We start from the raw sequence: 23923 nt of genomic DNA, 5'->3' as shown, positions 1-23923 counted from the left end.
TGCTCAGCTGGGTTGCCGACCGGGTCCTCCGTCGCGCTCGAGTCTCCCTTGTTAACCTTCACTCTGATCGCGCTGAACCCGAAATTCAGTTCCCCGTGAGCAGCCTCTATTGGGGAAACTGAATCCTTGTTCAGCACGACGATGGCCTGACTAACCGGCCCCTCATGCTGCTCCACCTTTACGACCTTCCAGTCGTGCGTGGAAAGGTTTGGGTTGCACCTCTGCAAAATGAAGAGGATGTCTTCCAGCGTCTTTATGGAGGACGGCAGCCAGATCCTCGCTCGGGGCCAATCCAGCCCGACGATTTTCGCCCCTACGCCTATACACAAGATGGCAAGCTTCTCCTCGACTGCTTTCCATTGATTTTTGGGGATCCGGCCTCCGGGATTTCCCTCGTCCACCAGCCCAATTAAAATTATGTCCGCAAAAGAAAGGTTTGGTTGGACCTTCGATCTCTTTGCCGCAGGTCCTGTCTTGGCCATAATTAGGGAGCACCTTTCTCGCCTACTCCACCTTCTTCAACCATTCGGCTGAGGAGTCGATTTTGCGATTTTGCTCCTGTTTTCGTAAATTTGCTTTGCTCTGTGGGTGAGGCGAAAGTCTTAGCCGCACATTCTGCTGTTTTTGGCGCCGACGCGAACTTTGCAGAGGTGCTGGCGGCCGACTGTCTTCCACCTTTCACCCCCATATGGGATGGGGCCCTTTCGGTATAGCTGGTGCCAGCACAGGCGGTGCCAACGCTCGCAGATCCTTTCGCTGTTGCAGCACCCACCTTCTCCAGCGTGACGGGTTTCTTAGGAGTGGCTCCATTGTGGTGTTTGTTGTTTTTTTGTTGGTCCACCCGGGCAAAGATCCACGATGCCCGGATAAGGCAATAGTTAGAACAGGGGTTGCCATCTCCCTGAACCCACAGTTTGAAACTGATCTAGTTTTTAACCCGGGCCCTCAGCCAGGCTGACTCTCGGCACGGTCCGACTTACACCTTGGTCCGGCCCGGGTTACAAGTGGTCTAAAAAAATATAAAAACCTTTGTAATAAGTTTTAAAAACGATATCTGGCAACTGGTAGTTCTCTTGACTGGGAACGCACAGCACCGTTAGAGGCTGATGCAATATTACTATAATGATGAAATTAGTCTTCTGGTGAAATTCCAGAGATTGTATACCCATACACTCATACCAACATTCACACACTTTTAGTGTGCGCCGACACGGCCATCCTGACCATTACACGACCTCGTGCAATTTTACCAAAAATGCTTTGTTACCATTCAACCACCTTATAAAAGTTTATTCAAATATAACTTTTAATTTTTCATCTTAATCTATAATTTCCATTTCAAATAACATCTTCCTATTGATACAGCGTATTTTTGCATTATCATTAACCATTCAGGTTTCTCATAATATTATCTAATGTGCCACACACCATGATCAAAACAATTGTTTTGCACTTGTGCTTACATTATTGTTAGAGATTTCATTATTAACTCTTAAAATCAACTGTACTGTCTCTTTCAACAGTTTATTTTTAAATGATTTCAGTACTGTCTCTTTCAACAGTGACTTTTTCAACTATTTCATTACTGTCTCTTTCAACAGTGTCTTTCAACTATTTCATTACTGTCTCTTTCAACAGTTTCTAATTCAATTTTTTCATGACTGTCTCTTTCAACAGTTTATTTTTACATGATTTCATTATTAACTCTTAAAAACAACTGTACTGTCTCTTTCAACAGTTTCTGTTTCAATTACATTATTTAAATCCTTATTACAACTTTCAAATTCAACTGGTATTTAAGCATTTGGAAATTTTTCTTATGTCATTATATATTTCCTTTATTTGTCAAAGACCTTAGCATATATCTAACCCCCTCTAACAATTCAGTTATTTGAAACGGCCCCCTCAACTTTGGACTTAACCTTGTTTGATGTTTCTACCATATCACAGGGTGGAAGCAACCCCAACTGGCGAGCAACTTTGCCGATAAACAATTCCAAGGGGCTTGCTTTTGTCACTCGACTAAACGTACAGTTCAAGGCTAATTGAACTTTTCCTAATGCATCTTGCCAAGATCGATTGCTAGTTTCAACGGCCGTTAATAAGTTCTTTAAGGTGCTCATAATGCACCTTGGCCATTGGCCGTACTTGCACCTGTCGCAATCAAATGCAAATTCATTTTTTGTTGTGAACAAAACTCACTAAATCTAGTGCTGGCGAAACATCTGCCCTGATCCGCTATTATGCGATTTGGTACTCCAAAAAGAGAAATAGCCGACCTGACAACATTTATGCAATTTTCAGCATCAATTTTAAGCGTGTGGGTTAAATAAACAAATTTAGCGAAAGCCTCCTCTTACTTGAACTTTACCCGAAGAAGACTTTGACATTTTACAGGTAATTCAGTTATCTACAAGCTTCCGAATATACTTGGACATATTATCGAACCAGTAATAGTCATAGGCCTTATCTAGAGTCTTCTCCCATCCCAAATGCATGATGGTATCATGAATTTGATTTATTACGGACCATCTAAGTGGTCGAGGAACAATTGATAAGTATCGAGTTATACCATTTCACTGAACTTTTCGATACAATATTCCTGCTCTCAACTCGTAAGTTTTAGCAATGTCCTCAGCAAGAAAATTTTCTATCAATTTATTTACAATATTAACTATTTCAGAATCTTGAAGCTGTTCGGCCAAATGCCAATTGTAAGATATATCCGCCAAACTAACTCGTTTTTCTAAAATCTAAAGTCAATTCTGCTGTAGGTGGATTTCTTGAATGACATGAGACTTGTTGTTGATTTTGTGTAACAATTTGGCACCATATCCCCGAGAACATGCATCAGTATGCAACTCAATCGGATGGTTCGGATCAAAAATTACTAAAACTTTTTGTGTAAGGATAGAAATAACTTTTTGTCTAATTTCTTCATGTTCCGATCTTGGAACAAAATCATTCTTCTCCAAAGTCAAAAAATATAACGGTTTCATAAAACAGGAAAATCCTTGCATAAATTGCCTGTAGTAAGACGCTAATCTAAAAAATTGGCGTAAAGCAGCGACTGTCTTAGGAGGTGGCAAGATTGTTAACGCTGTTACTTTAAGCGAATTCCGGCCTGCACTCACTTTATATCCCAGAAATTAAATTGTTGACTTGAGAAAAGAACATTTTTTTACATTCAATGAGAATCCAGCATCCGTGAGACAATTAAGAATAATTTGCAACCTTTCCAAAGCCTCAAAGCCTTGTTGCAGCAGCCACCATTACGTCATCCATATAAACGCCAACAAACGTATTTGCAAGGTCTCATAGTGCTTGCTTGACTGTGCGCTGAAATACTGAAGGTGCGTTTCTGAGCCCAAAAGGCATTGCCAAAAATTCATATTGCCCGTCTCCAGACGTCTGGTGTGACAAATGCTGTACACTCTACCGATTCCTTGTGCATGGGAATTTGATAATACCCACTTGCCATGTCTAAACATGTAAAATATTTTGCTCCATTAGGTCTGGCTATCTGATCTGATATAAGTGGCAAGGATTATCTATCTGCGGCAGTATTAGAATTTAATTCACGGTAATCAACACTCAAACGAAGAGTGCCGTCTTTTTTGTTAACCAACATTATGGGACTGGCGTAAGATTAGCAACTTGGCTTTATGATTTTACGTTGTAATAGTTCATTAATCTTGTCTCGTACCAATTCTCTTTTATTTGGGCTAAGCCTATATGGTCTTCTTTGAACAATTTTTCTTTGGTCTACTAATTTAATATTCATTTCACCCGAACTAACTCTGGTCGAAAAAATTCCATTAATAAAAATTTTGAATATTTTTCTAATAGATCTTGTAATTTATCTCTATCTTCTCCAACAAGATCTGTATTTAATTCACAAAATTTATCATCATTTGAACAATAGTTTACAGTTCTTGATCTAAGAATTTCGAATTTTCCTGGTGATATTATAACATTAAATCCAGGGAACAGTACTTCTCGACCAATAATAATATCATTCTTCAAATACTCATTGTCCAAAACATGAATCAAAACTTCAACCCAGTGGTGGTTATTTTTACGTTGCTAAGTATTTGTAATGTGCTACATATGCAGCCACTACCAATACCCTTCAACATCACTACATTGTTAATTCTTTTACCAACTAACTTGACACTTATATTTTGTTTTATCAATGGGCATTCAGAATCGAACGTTGTTATGAACGTCTCACCTTGATGAACCATCTCTCCTTTGGGCTCAACCACTTCGCATAGCTCCACTTTTTTCATCTGGTGTGTATCCTTGTGTTTATCCATCTTGAACTTACTGCAATGTGTTGAAATATGACCAAGTTCACCACACTTAAAGCAGGTTACATTCGCTTTTTTATGGTGACCAAGTGCGCTCCTGTCGCTACTGCTCCACAATGTTCCATGAGACGAAGGATGATTTTGCTGATATCCTTGACTGCACTATCAATTCGATATGATTTTACAGGAAACGTAGTCTCTGCTGTGAGCAAAATAATATTTACATATCTTTTCTTTTCGTATTCGATATTAATTCCGAGGCTTTGAACACTTGGCATAATGAGCTTCAAACTCACTAAGCTCAATTTTTATTGGTACACAAATCACAAGCAACTGATAATTCCATTTTGTTATGTTTTTTTTTATAATCAGTTAAATTTTTTCCAAATGCATTCACATACAAATTTCATAATCAGTGCACATGATATCCGATGGAATCCATTCGTTTTATTTGGTTTCTAATAACTCTCGCCAAATTTACAGACCGATCGTTATCGATTGATAAAATGTACGTGAACGCGCATACACACGAACTCTAATTTCAACACCAACCCTCTTGTGTGTCCTGATGACTGCTCACAAACAGTCCTGAGAACGCACAAGTGGGCGGGGGCTAAAAAAGTTTTTGTTTATTTTTTTTTTAATTATTGACAAAAATTGTGTTGGTTTAATATTTCAGAATTACGTCTTAAATTTTATTAAAATCGGCCCACTGTAACATATAGCTCCCATGGAAACAATCGAAATTAAAAAAAAAAATGAAAAAAAAAAATATATCTTTTCAATTTTTTTATTTTTTTCAACAATTTCTTTTGGACATAGTAATGGTTAAATTATTCAGATATCATATATCTGCCATAGGAATGATCTTATAGTTGAGCTGAAAATCATAATAACTCTAATGTTTTTCAATATATACGCTTAAAAATTGAAATTTAGTGTTGTAAAGAATTATCCTTTTTTGTAATAGCAAGGGTATATAAACTTCAGCTTGTAGAAGTTTGCTACATTTCTTGTTAGAAAAAAATTGGAAACGGTTTAACTCATGTTTAGGCAAAGCACAGAAGCGTTACAAAAAAATAAAAAAAACTTTTTAATGTTTAAGTAAGCTTTTAGGGCTTGCTAAACTTATTTAGTTTCAATAAAATGAAAATTAATTTATTTTGTTTTTGAAACTGTAAAACCTTTTTATTTTACATGTTTTTAATAAACGTTTTTTATTTACTATGAGCACAGACAGCTGTCCTTAATTTAATCGGCATTTAATTAAAGGCGAATGTAAAATAAAGACGGCCGCAACTTTTAATCTTAATAAATTTCATATGTTATTTAGAGTAGCGACCTAAGACTTAATCATTTGCGTTTTACCTTATTTAATAGGTTAAGTTTCTTAAAAACCTTCAAGCGAAATAAAGTTTAAAAAGCTTTTTGTGTTCGCAAAGTTATGAGAGCTTGGGATGATGTTCTTTATTGAAGTTATACATGGAAAGGCTACTTACCTTATGCATAGCATCTTGAGGTAAACGATTATCTCTAATCATACATGTGGCAACTTGTAGACGCAGGAGCGGGTCTTCTATTATCTTCGCGGTACATGCATGGTAAATGTTCGCTTGGCACTCCGCAGGTCCGTGCTGACATTCAAAAGATACTTTGTCATCAAATTCGTTTGTCCTTGCCTTGCCATAAGGCGCAAGTTTCACCTCCATAATTGATGCAGCAACCTTGAATGTTGGGAGCAGCTGCTTGGTGAGGAAATACTTTGAGTCCGGACATAGGGCCTCATAAAACACCATTACAACCACGGGTACTGGAGGCCTTCCATTGCTTTCGTTGTACCGCTGGTTCTGGAAATTAAAAAAAGAAGAGGTCAAAATTTAAGATTAGCGGAAATCCATTGCGCGAAAAAATTGTTTAGGTGTCACAAAACTCAGATTTGATTTAATAGCAATGTATACCCTAACAAGCAGAGAGCACGCTTTCAATGTTTGAAAGCTATTATAGTATTTTCTTATATATTTTCTAACTCTTAATTGAATGTATTCTGGTTTGTTATATAGACTTGCAGGGTGCCCGCAGCTACGGTTGCGACCATGTATATCCCAAAGCTATAATAGGATTTTGTCAAACTTTTAAATACTTTTTAACATAACATAATCTAAAGGCATTTATAAAAAACAAAAACTAAGGACGGATAGAGGTTGAAATGCAAATTTGATTATATAGATTATTATAATTATTACAAAGAACACGAGAGGGTTCATGCCGGCCAAAATTACATCAACATCTTGGCAAGTTAAGAGGATGGTAGTTGCGGGTTAGTCTAAAAGGCACATTAAAAGTTAGGCGGCTTACCAATTCTATTAAGTCAATATCACCTTTGTTATGATTGTGCATAAAAATAGTTCCAAGCATGATTCTACGAGAGTATGTAAATTAAGTAATAAAAATTGACTAGAGTAAGAAGGCAACCTTACGTTTTGATCCCAGTTCAAACCACAAGAAGACATTTTTTTATACCAACTCAATACGATTAATGTGTACTTGATATTGGGGACTCCAAACGAGGGCGCAATATTCTAAGTTAGGACGAACAAGGAAAGTATATAATAATTTAGTTGTATAAGGATCGTCAAATTCTTTTGACCATCGCTTAATAAACCCAAGAACACTCATAGCCTTGTAAACAGTAGACTTGATGTGACAGTCGAACATTAATTTTGGGTCAAGAAGAAGAGAATAGCTTATAAATGAAAGCGTACCCCTATAAAAATTCATTACGTTATATTTAAGGCAATTTAGACAAGAGGTTAGATTGACACCATCTCTGAAAACAACCAATATCAGGTTGTAAACCGAAACCCGATTGCAAATTATTATAGGACAAACAAAGCTTAACATCATCAGCATTAATTAATACTTGAGAATGTGTTATGACAGAAGGAAAATCATTGATGAAAAAAATTAGGCACTCCAGTTGTTACGTTAATCGTACTGGAAACTGCATTTCTAAAAAAAAAACTTTCTGAGTTCTTTCATTCAAATAACATGAAATATAAGTTAATAGATTATTCGAAAACCCAAGCTGATCTAATTTAAATAAAAGAAGAGAAAGCCTTACTAAAATCTGTATATATAAATATATAACTAAAATCTGTACATATAGCTATGTAACTAAAATCTGTATATATAACATCAGTCTGCATTTTATTATTAAATCCTTTATTTTAATTGTTAGCCGGCTCGAGGTCAGGATGTTGAAAAAAACACAAAATTATTTCAATTTTAGTCATTTTGTCAATATATTTCGGTTGCTCTTCGGCAACCGTCTTCAGGACAACTATAAAATAATTACAACGATTTTAATATTTTTAACAAACAGAAAACAATTTACATTTGACATACATTTTATTTACACGTCTGCGTCCGGTGACGTGGAGTTGTTAACTAATTTTTTTTCTTTTCTTTTTCTAGTAAGTGTCTATATAAATGAGCGCAAGTGTCAGTGTCCGTTTTGTAGTTCATCCATATGTCTGTAGGTGTTCTTATGATATGTAGCATTTCTATGGTGAATCGTTTGGCATAGTGTTGTTCTTGTGATAAAATACTCGCCTCTTCGAAGTTCGGTGAGTGATTACTCTTGGCACAGTGCGACATTAGTGCTGTTTTTTGCGCGTTCGTATGATGTCTAGCTTTGAAGTCCGATTTATGTTGTGCTAGTCTTGTTTTTAGTTTAGATTTTGTTGTTCCTATATATATCATGTTGCATATTTCGTTGTTGTTGTTGTTGTTACCGTGCAACGGTATTTTATATATTACGTCTTTTTTGTCAATTTCATTTATCTTTGATTTTGTTCTGTTGTATATAGATTTTAATGAGTGGTCCGGTTTGTGTGCGATACTTATGTTTTCTTTGTCGTAGCATTCCGATTTCGCTACACGTTCGGATAATGCCGGGACGTATGTAATTGACATATATTTTTTGTTTTTATTGTTTTTAATGCTATTTTGTTTTGTTGTTTTGTGTTCCGATAATAATGTTTTTATTATGTGTTTTGGGAAATCATTGTCTGTCAACATTGATTTTATCTCCTGGGTCGTCTCTTCGTGGTAATCCGTGTCTGAAATTTTGAGCATTCTATGTATACAGCTTCTAGCTGTATTTATTATCATTTGTTTTGGGTGTTTGGAGTTGAAATTGATGATTCGTCCGGACGCAATTGGTTTCTTGTACCATTTTAATTTTAATCGATTTCCACGTCTAATTATCACTGAGTCCAAATAAGGTAATTGGTCGTTTTCTTCTAGTTCCATTGTAAATTGTATATTATTGGTGAAAGAGTTGAGCATGGTCAGTGTAGTTTTAATGTCATCCTCTTGAATGACGATTCATCAATTTCAACTCCAAACACCCAAAACAAATGATAATAAATACAGCTCGAAGCTGTATACATAGAATGCTCATAATTTCAGACAGGGATTACCACGAAGAGACGACCCAGGAGATAAAATCAATGTTGACAGACAATGATTTCCCAAAACACATAATAAAAACATTATTATCGGAACACAAAACAACAAAACAAAATAGCGTTAAAAACAAAAAATATATGTCAATTACATACGTCCCGGCATTATCCGAACGTTTAGCGAAATCGGAATGCTACGACAAAGAAAACATAAGCATCGCACATAAACCGGACCACACATTAAAATCTATATACAACAGAACAAAATCAAAGATAAATGAAATTGACAAAAAAGACGTAATATATAAAATACCGTGCAACGGCAACAACAACGAAATATGCAACATGATATATATAGGAACAACAAAATCTAAACTAAAAACTAGACTAGCACAACATAAATCGGACTTCAAAGCTAGACATCATACGAACGCGCAAAAAACAGCACTAATGTCGCACTGTGCCAAGAGTAATCACTGACCGAACTTCGAAGAGGCGAGTATTTTATCACAAGAACAACACTATGCTAAACGATTCACCATAGAAATGCTACATATCATAAAAACACCTACAGACATACGGATGAACTACAAAACGGACACTGACAATTGCGCTCATTTATATAGACACTTACTAGAAAAAGAAAAGAAAAAAAAATTAGTTAACAACTCCACGTCACCGGACGCAGACGTGTAAATTAAATGTATGTCAAATGTAAATTGTTTTCTGTTTGTTAAAAATATTAAAATCGTTGTAATTATTTTATAGTTGTCCTGAAGACGGTTGCCGAAGATCAACCGAAATATATTGACAAAATTACCAAAATTGAAATAATTTTGTGTTTTTTTCAACATCCTGACCTCGAGCCGGCTAACAATTAATATACTTTGGAAAGGTCGCCAAAACCAACTATATAAAATAACGGAAGGCACGCCGATAGCATAACACTCCAAAATGGGATATGCGGAAATTAAACGTAACTACTACAAAGCAAGACCAACGATTAACAATTTTCAACTGACGTCAACTAAATTAACCAATTTAAATACAAACATTAAATTTCTTTTAAAATGTAGGAAGACAAAAATAATACCCAAATTCATAAAAGACAGCACTAGGAGCCACAAATTGTTTACAGACGATAAGGATATACATTTTGACATAAACAAATTACTGGACAAACACACACATTACTACCATATGAAAATATTAAGCTTGCTAATCAAACACAAACATCATATACAAAAAGACTAATCAAAAAGAGAGAGGATAAGAGAACGATATTAGAAAAACAATTAGACCCGAACGACTTCACATCATTTATGGAGAGCGAGCAGAACATTACCAAAAAACTAACAAAAACAACCAAGATGAGACAAATAAGGAAACTAGAAAGACTGCAGATGGAACGGAGCAAAGTTCTAACAGACAACAAAAAAACAGCTGATTGATTTGTAAACAAAACGGACACCGAATTCCCGCCAGCAATAAAATCACTTTCTCTTTGCTTATCAAATACCACAAAACATCAAACAAAGAAAGTGCTGTGAGGAGTCTTAAAACTCCCCACAAATTCCGAGGCAGGAGAGCTGCATAGCAACAGCGAAGGAGGCGAGAATGCCGGAGGAGTCAAGGGCAACAAGGTCAAACGGTAAACAACGGACCTTGGACCCGGGCAAAGCGGAGACACCGTGAATTAACGGTACCACGCTGGACATTGGACCCGCATACGGCAAGGGCAACGGGGTCGAACGGTAAATTGGCGGACTTCGGACCCGCACAAAGAGGACGCACCGTGAACTAACGGTGCGGCAGTGGACCTTGGACCCGATCACGCGAGCTGGAAAAGGGAAATAACGGGACCATCACAGGCTATAAAAGGCGGCGCAAGCGCAGCACACAGGAAGAGTAATAGTGCGAGAATCAAAGCGAGTGCGTGTACGCGAGACTAGTAGCAAGTTAATCAAGTGCCGAGTACCAGGATCAAGATCGCAAAGTCGAGACGCCGAACGACTGAGAGTCTACAAGGCTGAGGCTTCAACGCTGAGATCCAAAGGGTGCTAGGTCGTGGTTAAATCGAGCTCAGGGAGTCCTTGCGTGGAGTCTGCGATAAAGGTGGCTGGGCGAAGAGGTCGAACCGAGTTCAACCGGCTAGGCGATACACCTTGCCGACACAATCCGGACCAACTTAGGGAGCCTGCGATAAAAATAGCTAGGCGGAAAGGCAGAACGGCGTTCTACCTGCTAGGCGAAACACCTTGCCGGTCCCGATAGTGAGGTTCGCATAACATCCAGAGTCTCGAAGGAGCCGTCACGAGGCAGATACCAGCAACAGTCGACGACGAGGAGCGACGCCGCGAAGGACAGTGACGAGGAGCGACGCCGCAGAGGACGACGACGAGGAGCAGCAGCAGCTGAAGAGCCGCGAGGCTTGTACAAGGAGACGAATAAAGACAGTTACGATCCCAACAGAACTCTTGCGTTATTCATTGGTCAAAGGCAATCACCCAAAATAAATTTGGTGGAACGAACCCATAATCTCTCTGAGCTAGCCGCCCGTTAACGTAGCGAGCGAGAATACATAGAAACCAGGTCGTTACATCTGGCGCCCATGAGTGATTGCCCTGACCAAGAGAACAAAAGATCAAAGATGGGAAAGTCCTGGATTTATAATCTCAGGAAGGAGGACTTCGCCGAGGTGAGCAATGTTCTGGGAATAGAACTTGAGGGCTCGGTAGAGGCGATGAGGAAGACCCTGGCAGAGACGGTTGACCGCATAACAGAAGACCCGGTCGTGGCAGAGTTAGTGGCAGGTCTGGAGGTCAAATTCCGGAAGCTGCCGGTCCCAAAATTCAAGCTAACAGCCGCAGATGCCGAAGGCCTTATAGCAAGCCTGGATATTCAGAGCATGGCAAGCGACGGCAGGCAGCGAGAAGGCAGCCGCGAGAGGAAAGAAAGCGTACGGCCACATCCGCAGGACTACGCCAAGGTGGCCAAGTAAGTCCGAGAGTGGAACTTTCGGTATGACGGCAACGACAAGCCACTGGAGTTCCTGGAGCAGGTGGAGTGGTCAGCCGTGACATATGGTCTGGATATAAACCAGATCCCACGAGCAATGCCGGAGCTGCTGCAGGGCAGAGCCCTAAAGTGGTTCATAGCCAACAACCGGCAGTGGGACAACTGGGGAGACTTCATATTCAGCTTCCAAGGATATTTCCTTCCTCGAGGCTACATGGAGAAACTAGCGGACCAGTTCAGGCAGCGGAGGCAGACATACGGGGAAAAATTTAAAGATTACATGGTGGACATGCAGACGATGATGCGGCCCCTGGGTATGTCTGCCAAGGAAGACCTGAACAGGATAAAGGAGAACAGCACGCCGGCCCTCCGAATGTTTATCCGGCCGTACGAGTGTCGGCACCTGGACACCCTGATGGCGCTGGCAGACGAGTTCGAGGAGCTGGAGGAGCAACGGGAGAAGTTTGAAATGGAAAACCACTCCCAGAGGACACAGAACCGCCCAGTGCCAAGGCCAAGGGCAGAGCAGGGTGCGGTGTGTAGGCGGTGCCAGGAGGACACGGAGGCGCCACGAAGGCATACGCCGCAGGAACACGGACCACCAGCCGATCGCAGTGGATTTATACAGAATCCGGCCAACGCTTGCCGCAGATGCGGGGGCGCGGACCATTGGACGAAGGAGTGCCGGAACCGGCGACTCACGTTCTGCTGGCGATGCGGAAAGATAGGCGTCCGAACGGTGGAGTGCTGTTCGGGAAACGCGCAACGATCCCAGCCTCCGAGGGGCGGCCAGGGATCGTAAGGTGCATCGGTAGATGCGGAGACGTAAAATCGCAGTTAGAAATTCAAATCGGACTTGGCACAAGAAAAGTGTCAATGGAGCTGCTGATCCTCCCAGGATTGATTGACGAACTGGTGCTAGGATGGAACTTCCTCACCAAAATCGGAGCCGAGGTGAAATGCGCAGGTCACAGAGTGATGATACCGGCGAGGGACAGACACCGAGGCTGGCTAGAGGAAAAACTGTCGGAAGGAGTCGTGGAAGCCGCGAAGGAATTTTCGGAGAAGGATGTGGACCAGTTTTTAAAGACCGAGTTGGAGAGCCTGGAAAGCCTATCCGAAGAATCCAAAAATGCAGGGCGAGATCAACGCCAAAGTAGACGAGCTACTTGAAAAGGGATGCATCGAACCGTCAAGGAGTCCGTACAGCTCACCAATAGTCATGGTGAGAAAGAAGACCGGGAAATATAGGCTCTGTGTGGATTTCAGGCAGATCAACGCAAAATCCGTGAAGGATGCATATCCAATGCCGATGATCAACTACATCCTGGACCAACTCCGAGAAGATAAATATATAAGCAGCCTCGACTTAAAGGACGGGTACTGGCAAATACCGTTGGAGGCAGCCAGCAGGCAGTATACCGCATTCACAGTGCCATGGAAAGGCCTGTTTCAATGGAAAGTTATGCCTTTCGGTTTACACTCGGCATCGGCAACATTCCAGCGGGCGTTGGACCAGGTAATTGGACCTGAAATGATGCCGCACGCTTTCGCGTATCAGGATGATATAATCGTCATCGGACGGACACTAGAGGAGCACATGCGGAACCTAAAGGAAGTATTCAGAAGACTGCGAGCGGCAAACCTGAAAGTAAACGCGGATAAGTGTAAATTCTTCAGGAAGGAACTTCAATACTTAGGGCATCGCATTACAGACCAGGGCATCGGGACGGATCCAGAAAAGGTATCAGCGATAGCATTGCTGAAACCACCGGCAAATGTCAAAGAACTACGACAGTACTTGGGAGTGGCGTCGTGGTACAGGCGTTTTGTGCCAGATTTTGCCACGCTAGTGCATCCGCTGAACGCCCTTCTCCGAAAGGGTGTCAAATGGGAATGGACCGACGACCACCAGCAGGCCTTTGAAGCTGTCAAGGCAAGATTGGTCGCCGACCCAATTTTGGCATGCCCGGATTTTACAAAGCCGTTTGTGCTGCAGACCGATGCCAGCGATTATGGGCTGGGCGCCATTCTCACTCAAAATTCCGACCAGGGTGAGCGGGTGATATCCTATTCCAGTCGGACCCTAAACGGGTCGGAAAAAAGTTACTCCGCCACTGAAAAGGAATGTTAAGCAATCGTGTGGGCCATAAGAAAATTAAAGCCATACCTGGAGGGATACCACTTCAAAGTGATAACAGATCACATGGTCTTGAAGTGGTTCAATAGCATCGAGAGCCCAACCGGAAGAATCGCGCGGTGGGCACTGGAGCTCCAGCAATACGACTTCGAAATAACATACAGGAAAGGCCAGCTGAATATTGTGGCGGACGCACTGTCGCGGCAGCCCTTACCCGAAACCTGCCGAAGGTTGAAATCGAAGTCACCTGGTCAGTCAGCAGAACAAGCCGAATGTAGCTGGATAAAAGACATAAGGGGCAAGATAGCACAGAACCCCAAAAATATCCGGACTATTTAGTGGAGGCCGACCGGCTGTACCGGCACATTCCTCACAGAGCAGGCAACGAGGATGTGGTCGCATGGAAGCTATGCGTACCAATCGGGTCAAGGCAGCGAGTCATGGTTGAGAACCACGATACGCCGACGGCCGGACACATGGGCAGCCGGAAGACGATCGCGAGGGTGGCAGCGAGGTATTATTGGCCGGGCATGCACCGCGACATTAGGAAGCACGTGCGGAACTGTGAGAGCTGCCTCAGGTACAAGCCCAGTCAGCTCCAGGCAGCCGGAAAAATGCTCACACAGATCCAAGAGGAGCCCTGGGCCACAGGATGCGCCGATTTCGTTGGGCCGCTTCCTCGGTCGAAACACGGGAACTCGATGCTACTAGTGCTCGTAGATCGGTTCTCGAAGTGGAAGGAAATAGTACCAATGCGGAGGGCTACCACGGAGACGCTGGAAAAGGCAATCCGGGAAAGGATTGTCTCAAGGTACGGCGTGCCGAAGGTCTTAATCACCGATAACGGGGTGCAGTTCACGAGCAGGGCGTTCAAGCGGTTCCTGACAGAGTTGGGAGTGCGGCACCAGTTCACAGCCCCGTACACACCACAAGAAAATCCCACGGAGAGGGCCAATAGAACCGTAAAAACAATGATCGCCCAGTTTGCCGGACAAGACCAGAGAACGTGGGATGAGAAATGGCCAGAATTGCAGCTGGCCGTGAACACTAGTGTAGCCGAGTCCACAGGGTATTCGCCGGCATTCGTCACGCAGGGTAGAGAGCCCAGGTTACCGAGCGCGTTGTTTGATGAAGAAACCACCGGCACAGGAAGGGAAACCCAGACCCCGTCGGAGAATGCGAAAAAATAAACGAAATATTTGAGCTGGTCAGACGGAACATGGAGAAGGCGGCGCAGGATCAGGCGCGCCACTACAATCTCCGGAGGCGCCCTTGGAAACCACAGATTGGAGACACGGTATGGGCCAAGGAGCACCATCTATCCAAGGCGGCAGAAGGATTCGCGGCGAAACTGGCCCCCAGATACGAGGGACCGTTTAAAATAATTAATTTCGATTCTCCGGTTATTTGCAACCTGCGGCACGAACACACGGGCAAGGAAAGGAAAACACACATAAGCCAGTTAAAACCCCAAAGCAAAGAGGGGCAGTCTCAACAAATCCGGCGTATCGGAGGAGCACTGTACCCTAACCGAAGTAAGGGGGAGGACGATACACAGTATCGAAATTAACGGTCAAGCACACACACACAGGCACACACATCAGGAGCGCGAGAGCGGGACAGGGAGGGTTTAAAAAGCCGTAGGCACCGTTACCGGCTAAACACACACATGCACGGGTTGCGTAGGAGGCGGGTACACGGAGGGCACCGTTACTTTTAAACGTTACACGGACACAGAGCGGAGAGCGAGTCCCGTTACCGGTACACGTCTCCGCGAATAACGGAACCGAGGATACGCGGAAGAACCGAGGTTTCGTCAGCGACGGCGCTGCATGGTGCAGGTCTTTCCAAACAAGATCGTCATCATGAGCGCACGTGAGAATAACACCCAACAGCGAGTGGAACACGAGGTGAGGGAGGAGCGCGCCAGGGAACAGCCAGTGGCGAAGTGGAGACGGGACTCCGATTCCGTTCTCCAGCGTCTGGCGTCCCCCCTGGTGTCGCGATCCCCGTCACCGGTCAGCGAGGCGGTCAGCAGCAGCCGCCGCACTGTGGGAGCCGCCGCATCAGCAGACGGTCACGTGGACGTGGCCCGCGCCCGAGGAGGCAGCAGAGGAGGCCAGGATGAGAGAGGCCATCGAAGCCATCGAGTGGCGGCGCCCACCGCCGCTGAGCCCGCGCGATCCGAGGGCCAGGTCGACGAAACGCGTCGCGGAGACGGCCGATCGCGCGGGGCTGGAGGTGACGACCGAGGAGGAACGTGAGGCCCAGGAGGGCCTGGAGAAGGGGCCATGGGAGTGGCCAACCCCGCCGGAGACGTCGCGGGACACGGCGCCACCCCCGAAGCTGGCGCGCAAGACTTCGTGCCCGGAGTCGCGAGCCCCACCGGCGAGGCCGACGCTGCGGAGACAGCAGTCGGAGGGCGCGGAACCGTGGGCGGAGGTTCCGGAGGCGGATTGGCCGGCGCGGGTGGCCGAAGAGGCGCAGCGACAGCGAGGGAGGCAGAGGAAGGCCAGGTGGGCCAAGCTCGTGCTGGAGGAGGGACAGCGCTACCGAGTCAAGGTAGCAGGGGGCCGGGTGCGGGTGTTTAAGGCCCAATAAACAGATAATAGCATTTGACCCAGCAGTTATTTTTTGGGCAGAGGATCACAACAAGGCACAACACAGAAAAAAAAGAGTGGTCCGCCGCAGCAGCCGATCGCGGAACGGGGGCGGTTAGGGGGGGAATCGCGGGCCAAGCACGCGGGCCGGCAGAAAACACGAGGCTGCCGCAGGCGTAGGGCGAGGGGGGTCACTTGCCGCCGCAAGGGTCTCCCGGGGCACGCGGTCCAGGGTCAGCACCCCGAGACATGTCAGGGGCATCAGGGGCATCATGGTCATGGTGTCGCTGTAAAGAAAAAGTCGTTAATTAAAGGAAAACTATCATCAGCAAGTTAACTTACCAGTCTCTCTAAAACAACGAGGCCGTGAGGAAATTAGGGACGGGGGCGCCAGGCGATAGGCGGTCGATCGATAGTTGCGATCGATGGGTACAAAAAATACTGGATTTCTCAAGAAACGGTCACACGGAGGCAACTTAAGACAACGGACACGATAACGGCAACAACGATGGCAATGCTGGAACCATTATCGATAAGTGCGATCGAGGTGTGGTCAGACGACGGGAATCGGAATGGTGATGTCAAACACGAAATGTCTGGGCGGGAAATTCAAATTCTACGCGGGGAATTATCGAAGGAACAAGATGCAGTTTTGGGAAAGTTCAAGTCTTTCGGGGAACTGTCTGGGGAACAGGCTAACGCAGCACAGCCATGGGAAAGTTAAAGGTCTTTCAGAGCGCTGTCTGGGGGGAGTCTTACGAGGGCAGCTCAGGGAAAGTTGAAGTCTTTTGAGGAACTGTATAGGGTCACGAGGAGAACGAGTTTGGGCGGGGAATTTGAATGAACGAACAACAGGGGCGGGGAGATCACCACTTTCATAACATTTCCGAAGAAAGGGGGAAATGTGAGGAGTCTTAAAACTCCCCACAAATTCCGAGGCAGGAGAGCTGCATAGCAACAGCGAAGGAGGCGAGAATGCCGGAGGAGTCAAGGGCAACAAGGTCAAACGGTAAACAACGGACCTTGGACCCGGGCAAAGCGGAGACACCGTGAATTAACGGTACCACGCTGGACATTGGACCCGCATACGGCAAGGGCAACGGGGTCGAACGGTAAATTGGCGGACTTCGGACCCGCACAAAGAGGACGCACCGTGAACTAACGGTGCGGCAGTGGACCTTGGACCCGATCACGCGAGCTGGAAAAGGGAAATAACGGGACCATCACAGGCTATAAAAGGCGGCGCAAGCGCAGCACACAGGAAGAGTAATAGTGCGAGAATCAAAGCGAGTGCGTGTACGCGAGACTAGTAGCAAGTTAATCAAGTGCCGAGTACCAGGATCAAGATCGCAAAGTCGAGACGCCGAACGACTGAGAGTCTACAAGGCTGAGGCTTCAACGCTGAGATCCAAAGGGTGCTAGGTCGTGGTTAAATCGAGCTCAGGGAGTCCTTGCGTGGAGTCTGCGATAAAGGTGGCTGGGCGAAGAGGTCGAACCGAGTTCAACCGGCTAGGCGATACACCTTGCCGACACAATCCGGACCAACTTAGGGAGCCTGCGATAAAAATAGCTAGGCGGAAAGGCAGAACGGCGTTCTACCTGCTAGGCGAAACACCTTGCCGGTCCCGATAGTGAGGTTCGCATAACATCCAGAGTCTCGAAGGAGCCGTCACGAGGCAGATACCAGCAACAGTCGACGACGAGGAGCGACGCCGCGAAGGACAGTGACGAGGAGCGACGCCGCAGAGGACGACGACGAGGAGCAGCAGCAGCTGAAGAGCCGCGAGGCTTGTACAAGGAGACGAATAAAGACAGTTACGATCCCAACAGAACTCTTGCGTTATTCATTGGTCAAAGGCAATCACCCAAAATAAATTTGGTGGAACGAACCCATAACCTCTCTGAGCTAGCCGCCCGTTAACGTAGCGAGCGAGAATACATACAAACCAGGTCGTTACAGTGCATTTGATCGTGCAATACTAGACACAGTGGGACAAACAAGGAGATTTCTTAAAGAAAATGACGACATTTTAATATTGACCTCAGACAAAGGTAACAAGACGGTAGCTATGAACAAAGATGACTACAACCAAAAAATGAAGGACATATTAAAGGATATGAACACATACCGGACATTAAGGAAAGACCCCACCTCTAGACTACAAACAAAAAATAACGAAATTGTGGACAAACTATTAAAAATGGAACTTATCTCAAGGATCGAAAGAAATAAGTTGACAACCACCACAGCTTTACCACCACGAATATATGGACTACCCAAAATTCATAAAGAAGGCACCCCTCTACGACCAATCTGCTCCTCCATCGGATCACCATCCTATGCACTATGCAAATACATAATTGACATATTAAAAAACATAACAATAGACTCCAAATACAACATAAAAAATTCAGAAGAATTCAAAGAAAAAATCAACAACACATATATTGGCGACGTTGAAAGATCAATTTCATTTCACGTAATTTCATTATTTCCGAGTATACCGAAAGATCTAGCCCTGGATATAATAAAAAACAAATGGACAATAATACAAAAACACAGTAAAATACCGCAAACAATATTTATGGACATAATAATATTTTGTATTTAAGAAAACAGATATTTCAAATTTGAAAACAATTTGTACACACAATTAAAAGGAATGCCTATGGGATTGCCAGCCTCGCCGGTCATTGCAGATATTGTAATGGAAACTCTCCTGGACAACACGTCAGAAAAATTAAGACGACCTCCAAGATTACTGACAAAATACGTAGATGACCTGTTCGCAATCATTCAAGAGGATTAAAACTACACTGACCATGCTCAACTCTTTCACCAATAATATACAATTTACAATGGAACTAGAAGAAAACGACCAATTACCTTATTTGGACTCAGTGATAATTAGACGTGGAAATCGATTAAAATTAAAATGGTACAAGAAACCAATTGCGTCCGGACGAATCATCAATTTCAACTCCAAACACCCAAAACAAATGATAATAAATACAGCTAGAAGCTGTGCACATAGAATGCTCAAAATTTCAGACACGGATTACCACGAAGAGACGACCCAGGAGATATAATCAATGTTGACAGACAATGATTTCCCAAAACACATAATAAAAACATTATTATCGGAACACAAAACAACAAAACAAAATAGCGTTAAAAACAATAAAAACAAAAAATATATGTCAATTACATACGTCCCGTCATTATCCGAACGTGTAGCGAAATCGGAATGCTACGACAAAGAAAACATAAGTATCGCACATAAACCGGACAACACATAAAATCTATATACAACAGAACAAAATCAAAGATAAATGAAATTAACAAAAAAAGACGTAATATATAAAATACCGTTGCACGGTAACAACAACAACCACAACGAAATATGCAACATGATACATATAGGAACAACAAAATCTAAACTAAAAACAAGACTAGCACAACATAAATCGGACTTCAAAGCTAGACATCATACGAACGCGCAAAAAACAGCACTCATGTCCCACTGTGCCACTTCGAACTTCGAAGAGGCGAGTATTTTATCACAAGAACAACACTATGCCAAACGATTCACCATAGAAATGCTACATATCATAAGAACACCTACAGACATACGGATGAACTACAAAACGGACACTGACACTTGCGCTCATTTATATAGACACTTACTAGAAAAAGAAAAGAAAAAAAATTAGTTAACAACTCCACGTCACCGGACGCAGACGTGTAAATAAAATGTATGTCAAATGTAAATTGTTTTCTGTTCGTTAAAAATATTAAAATCGTTGTAATTATTTTATAGTTGTCCTGAAGACGGTTGCCGAAGAGCAACCGAAATATATTGACAAAATGACCAAAATTGAAATAATTTTGTGTTTTTTTCAACATCCTGACCTTGAGCAGGCTAACAATTAATATACTTTGGAAAGGTTGCCAAAACCAACTATATTAAATCCTTTAGCTACAATAGATGTCAATTAAAGTAGGTTCGTGGAAGTTGATCTTCGCTAAACAAAACACAGTTGATAAGGTGATGTTAGCGAGGAAGACAAATGTTGCAAATGACAAGTAATAATGCGCTCAAATGCTTTAGGTGTTGCAGAAAATTTAGAAATACTTGTACCTCTATAATTTTGAGCATTCGACTTTCCTTCTTCTTTTTGAGTGGATAAATAAAAGAATCTTTGCAGATAGTTAGAAAAACTGATGTTGAGATAGACAATTGAAACAGTTTAAGAATTGGCTTAAAAATAGTTAGGCGCCCAGAAAGCCCGACCGGTTTTGTGGTCCCCAAATCCCTTAGAAGAAAACTTTCTGTTATTACCGGGGAAAAAAAACAATTTGACGATTTTAAATTGTAAAGGTAAACTGAATTTAGACAAAAATACGCACTATAGGAAGTTTGGAAGAACTTGGCAAATAAATCAGCAATTTCAGAGTCAGTGGCACTTTCAATATCCATGCAACTGTTTAAGTTTTTCCAGTTGTATTCGGAAATCAATTAGTTTAGCTTATTAGAGTCACATTTACGGAAGCATTTCGTTTTAGTTTCACAAACTAGATAGGAACAGGTATCAGAGCAGGAAAATTGTCAATTCCATTCTGGGATGGTATCGGTCCTCTGGGATAACTAGAGGATCAATTCTATATACAACGACCACGGACGGATCCAAAACAAATAAAAGATCTAATTTCCTATTTAAGGAGTTATGGATAAATCTAATTTGTTCTAACGATAGGTCTAAAAGTCCATCAACAAAGTCTGATCCGACAAAGGCGTGCAAACAAGGAGTCAGTAGGAGATGACCAAGATATGTCTGGGAGATTAAAATCTCCCAAAAAAATCAAATCATCCCTGCCAGAAAGTAGAGATAGAACAGATTTAATAGCAGACAAATGATGTTCATAGTTAAAAGAACAGGTTACAAAAATAGAAAAGTCATGTAAGGAAACTTTTACACTGACAAACTCTATTTCATTGGGGTAATTAGTCTGAATTATCTCCGATGTAAGACTGGAGTTAACAGCAATATGCACTCTACCTCCCCTAAGAGAAACGCGGTCAGATTTATATGTGTTAAAGTTGTTGGAAAAACTTCCAAGTTGGAAATCTACGGTTTCGGCCAAGTTTCTGTGAAGACTGACGAACAACAGAAAGTTTCTTTTCATCAACACCTTGAACACTTCGAACATTTTTACTCCGCCTTTCTGAGAAAGGGAGTACTTCGGAACGCGCAGTACCATTAGGTACAGCTGGCTGTAAAGCTTTTAATCCACTGGGTTGCTTTACAACTTCTCCAGTGACAAGGGCTGATGAGCTAAGTGCCGGTAAAGACGCATTAAAAGTATTTCAAATAGGAGTTGGGGAATATTCCTTTTCTGAAACTGAATTTAAAGAAGCGGTGACTTACTTTGCAGTTATTTACTACTAAACTGTTCACTTACCGTGTTGATCTCTTCAGTGAGTGGTTTTAATACTACAAAAAGATTCTTAAAATCGTCAAGAGTCTGCCTCATAAAGCCACACATCTCAACTTCCATTTCCCTGCAGGACTCACATGACCACTTAAGCCCAGACCGCAGGTCCATGTAATCTCTAACTCTGCCAACATATCCTGCACATTTTGCATGCATTATTGTATCGCAGAGCCAGCAGAAGATAATTTTATGTTTTGATGTAAATGGAAGCTGGCAACCTTTCATTGCACAGGTAACAGACATAATCATTTATATTTGCTTTATTTATAGTATGTAAAGAAGCGAAAATGTAATTTATTTCGCAATAAATAGAATAACAAATAAATACCTCACTCAATTTGACAATGGGATCAGATAAAACACATACAGTGATTTAACAATTTAAAATAAATAATTAAAACTCTAATAGTTAATACAGATTTATAAGAAAGGCCTCTTTCCAAACATAAACAATATCGTTAAGCTAGGCTTGGCTAAAAGAAAAACACCAGTAAATCAAGTTTTAAAAATTCACAGAGCACAAGATACACACAACCGATCACAAGTGACGCCATTAATAGTATAGCGAAATAAAAAAATTTTGGGAAACTAAAATTAAGACTGGTTTACTGGTTATTAACATAAAACAAATTAAAAGAAATAAAAACAAAACTAAGAGTTTTCTAAAACACAGCACTTTTTATTCAAAAATTCAATGCCAATACAGAACCCGCGTTACTTTTTAAATCGCACGCTGCAACACACACAACGCTCCAATACACCGATATGGCGGAGATATCGATAGCCAACAATCATCGGCAGAGCCATCACAAAACCCCCAAAGCAAGCTATCGGAAGCGGAACTACCCCAATCGCTCACACTGGTCTCACTTACCGTCGACTATATAAATTTCTCCCAGAAGTCACGTTTCCGCCTTCCGACCCGGAAGCGGCATGGAGTAACGGCAGGTCAAAAACTAAGGATGCCCTCCACTCCCAAATCCCACTACACCGAAGTAGATCGTTTCTCGTGACTTCGTACCCTACCAATCTAAGGTCAAATCACAGATCGTGAGAGCACAGCCCTTCCGCAGCGCCGAGTCTCCGTAGACATCAGCATCGGCGGCCCACCCGAGAGCCGATGTCATAGGGACATCATCGAGCGACTATAAATCGAGCAGGGAGAACGGCCTACACCGAAGCGCCGACACCTTAGAGAACGAGAACTTAATATAGAAATTTCATACTGTCAAACTTAGTTATTATATAACCCAAATGCAAGAACATTCCATTGCGCTCTCGCCAGTGTCGTTATTGGAGAAAGGGAGGTGAACCGATCTGAAGAGTAACCAAATCAAATAGAAATTTCCGTCCCACGGTGAGCTATACCGTTTCCCGAAAAAGGGTCGTTACAGTGGCGCCCGAGCAAATAAAAAAAGAGAGGAGAGAGGAATTCGACGGCACTGGCGACAGAGCAGAGTTCATAGGCAGAAAGGAGTAACTAGCGGAAGTATATGAGATAGAGCCGGATCACGCATAAGAGACATGGTAATCCTACTCACAAGAAATAAAAAAACCACAAGAACACACAGCACAATGGGGACTACAACAACCATCCGAGAATTACTGGGGTCCACAACAACCACATCAGAATTACTGGAGACCACAACAACCGCATCAGAATTACTGGAGACCACCAGGAAACTAACGGAGACCCCAAATGCCACCACAAGCACTAAACAGGGGCATGTCATGGCAGGCCAAATTCCATTGAGCGATCTAGCATAAAGGCTGAGGCAAAGCTACGACCTAGGGAAAGGAAACTCAACAGGTGGCAATTCAGGTGAGACAACCCCACCAACGGCCGCTGGACGCATCGACTCATCCCGAAAATATAGCCCTGGATA

At 42.9% G+C, this 23923-nt stretch overlaps 1 protein-coding gene across 9 annotated transcripts in view; it reads right to left on the bottom strand.

Annotated features, from left to right (window-relative positions):
* Positions 1 to 23923, bottom strand: part of LOC128263693 (gamma-interferon-inducible lysosomal thiol reductase) — a 284704-nt gene that overhangs the window by 107256 nt on the left and 153525 nt on the right. For 8 of the 9 annotated variants that reach the window (XM_052998788.1, XM_052998785.1, XM_052998789.1 and 5 more), the window contains one exon: positions 5813 to 6160. In XM_052998788.1, the coding sequence (XP_052854748.1) occupies positions 5813 to 6109 (297 nt within the window). In that variant the 5' untranslated portion in view covers positions 6110 to 6160. The remainder of the gene's footprint in view (positions 1 to 5812; positions 6161 to 23923) is intronic. The other variant, XM_052998787.1, reaches the window with a different exon arrangement.

Source organism: Drosophila gunungcola, unplaced genomic scaffold (assembly GCF_025200985.1).
Source record: "Drosophila gunungcola strain Sukarami unplaced genomic scaffold, Dgunungcola_SK_2 000016F, whole genome shotgun sequence".
NCBI classification, from domain to species: domain Eukaryota; kingdom Metazoa; phylum Arthropoda; class Insecta; order Diptera; family Drosophilidae; genus Drosophila; species Drosophila gunungcola.
This window is presented reverse-complemented; position numbering and strand designations above follow the sequence as displayed.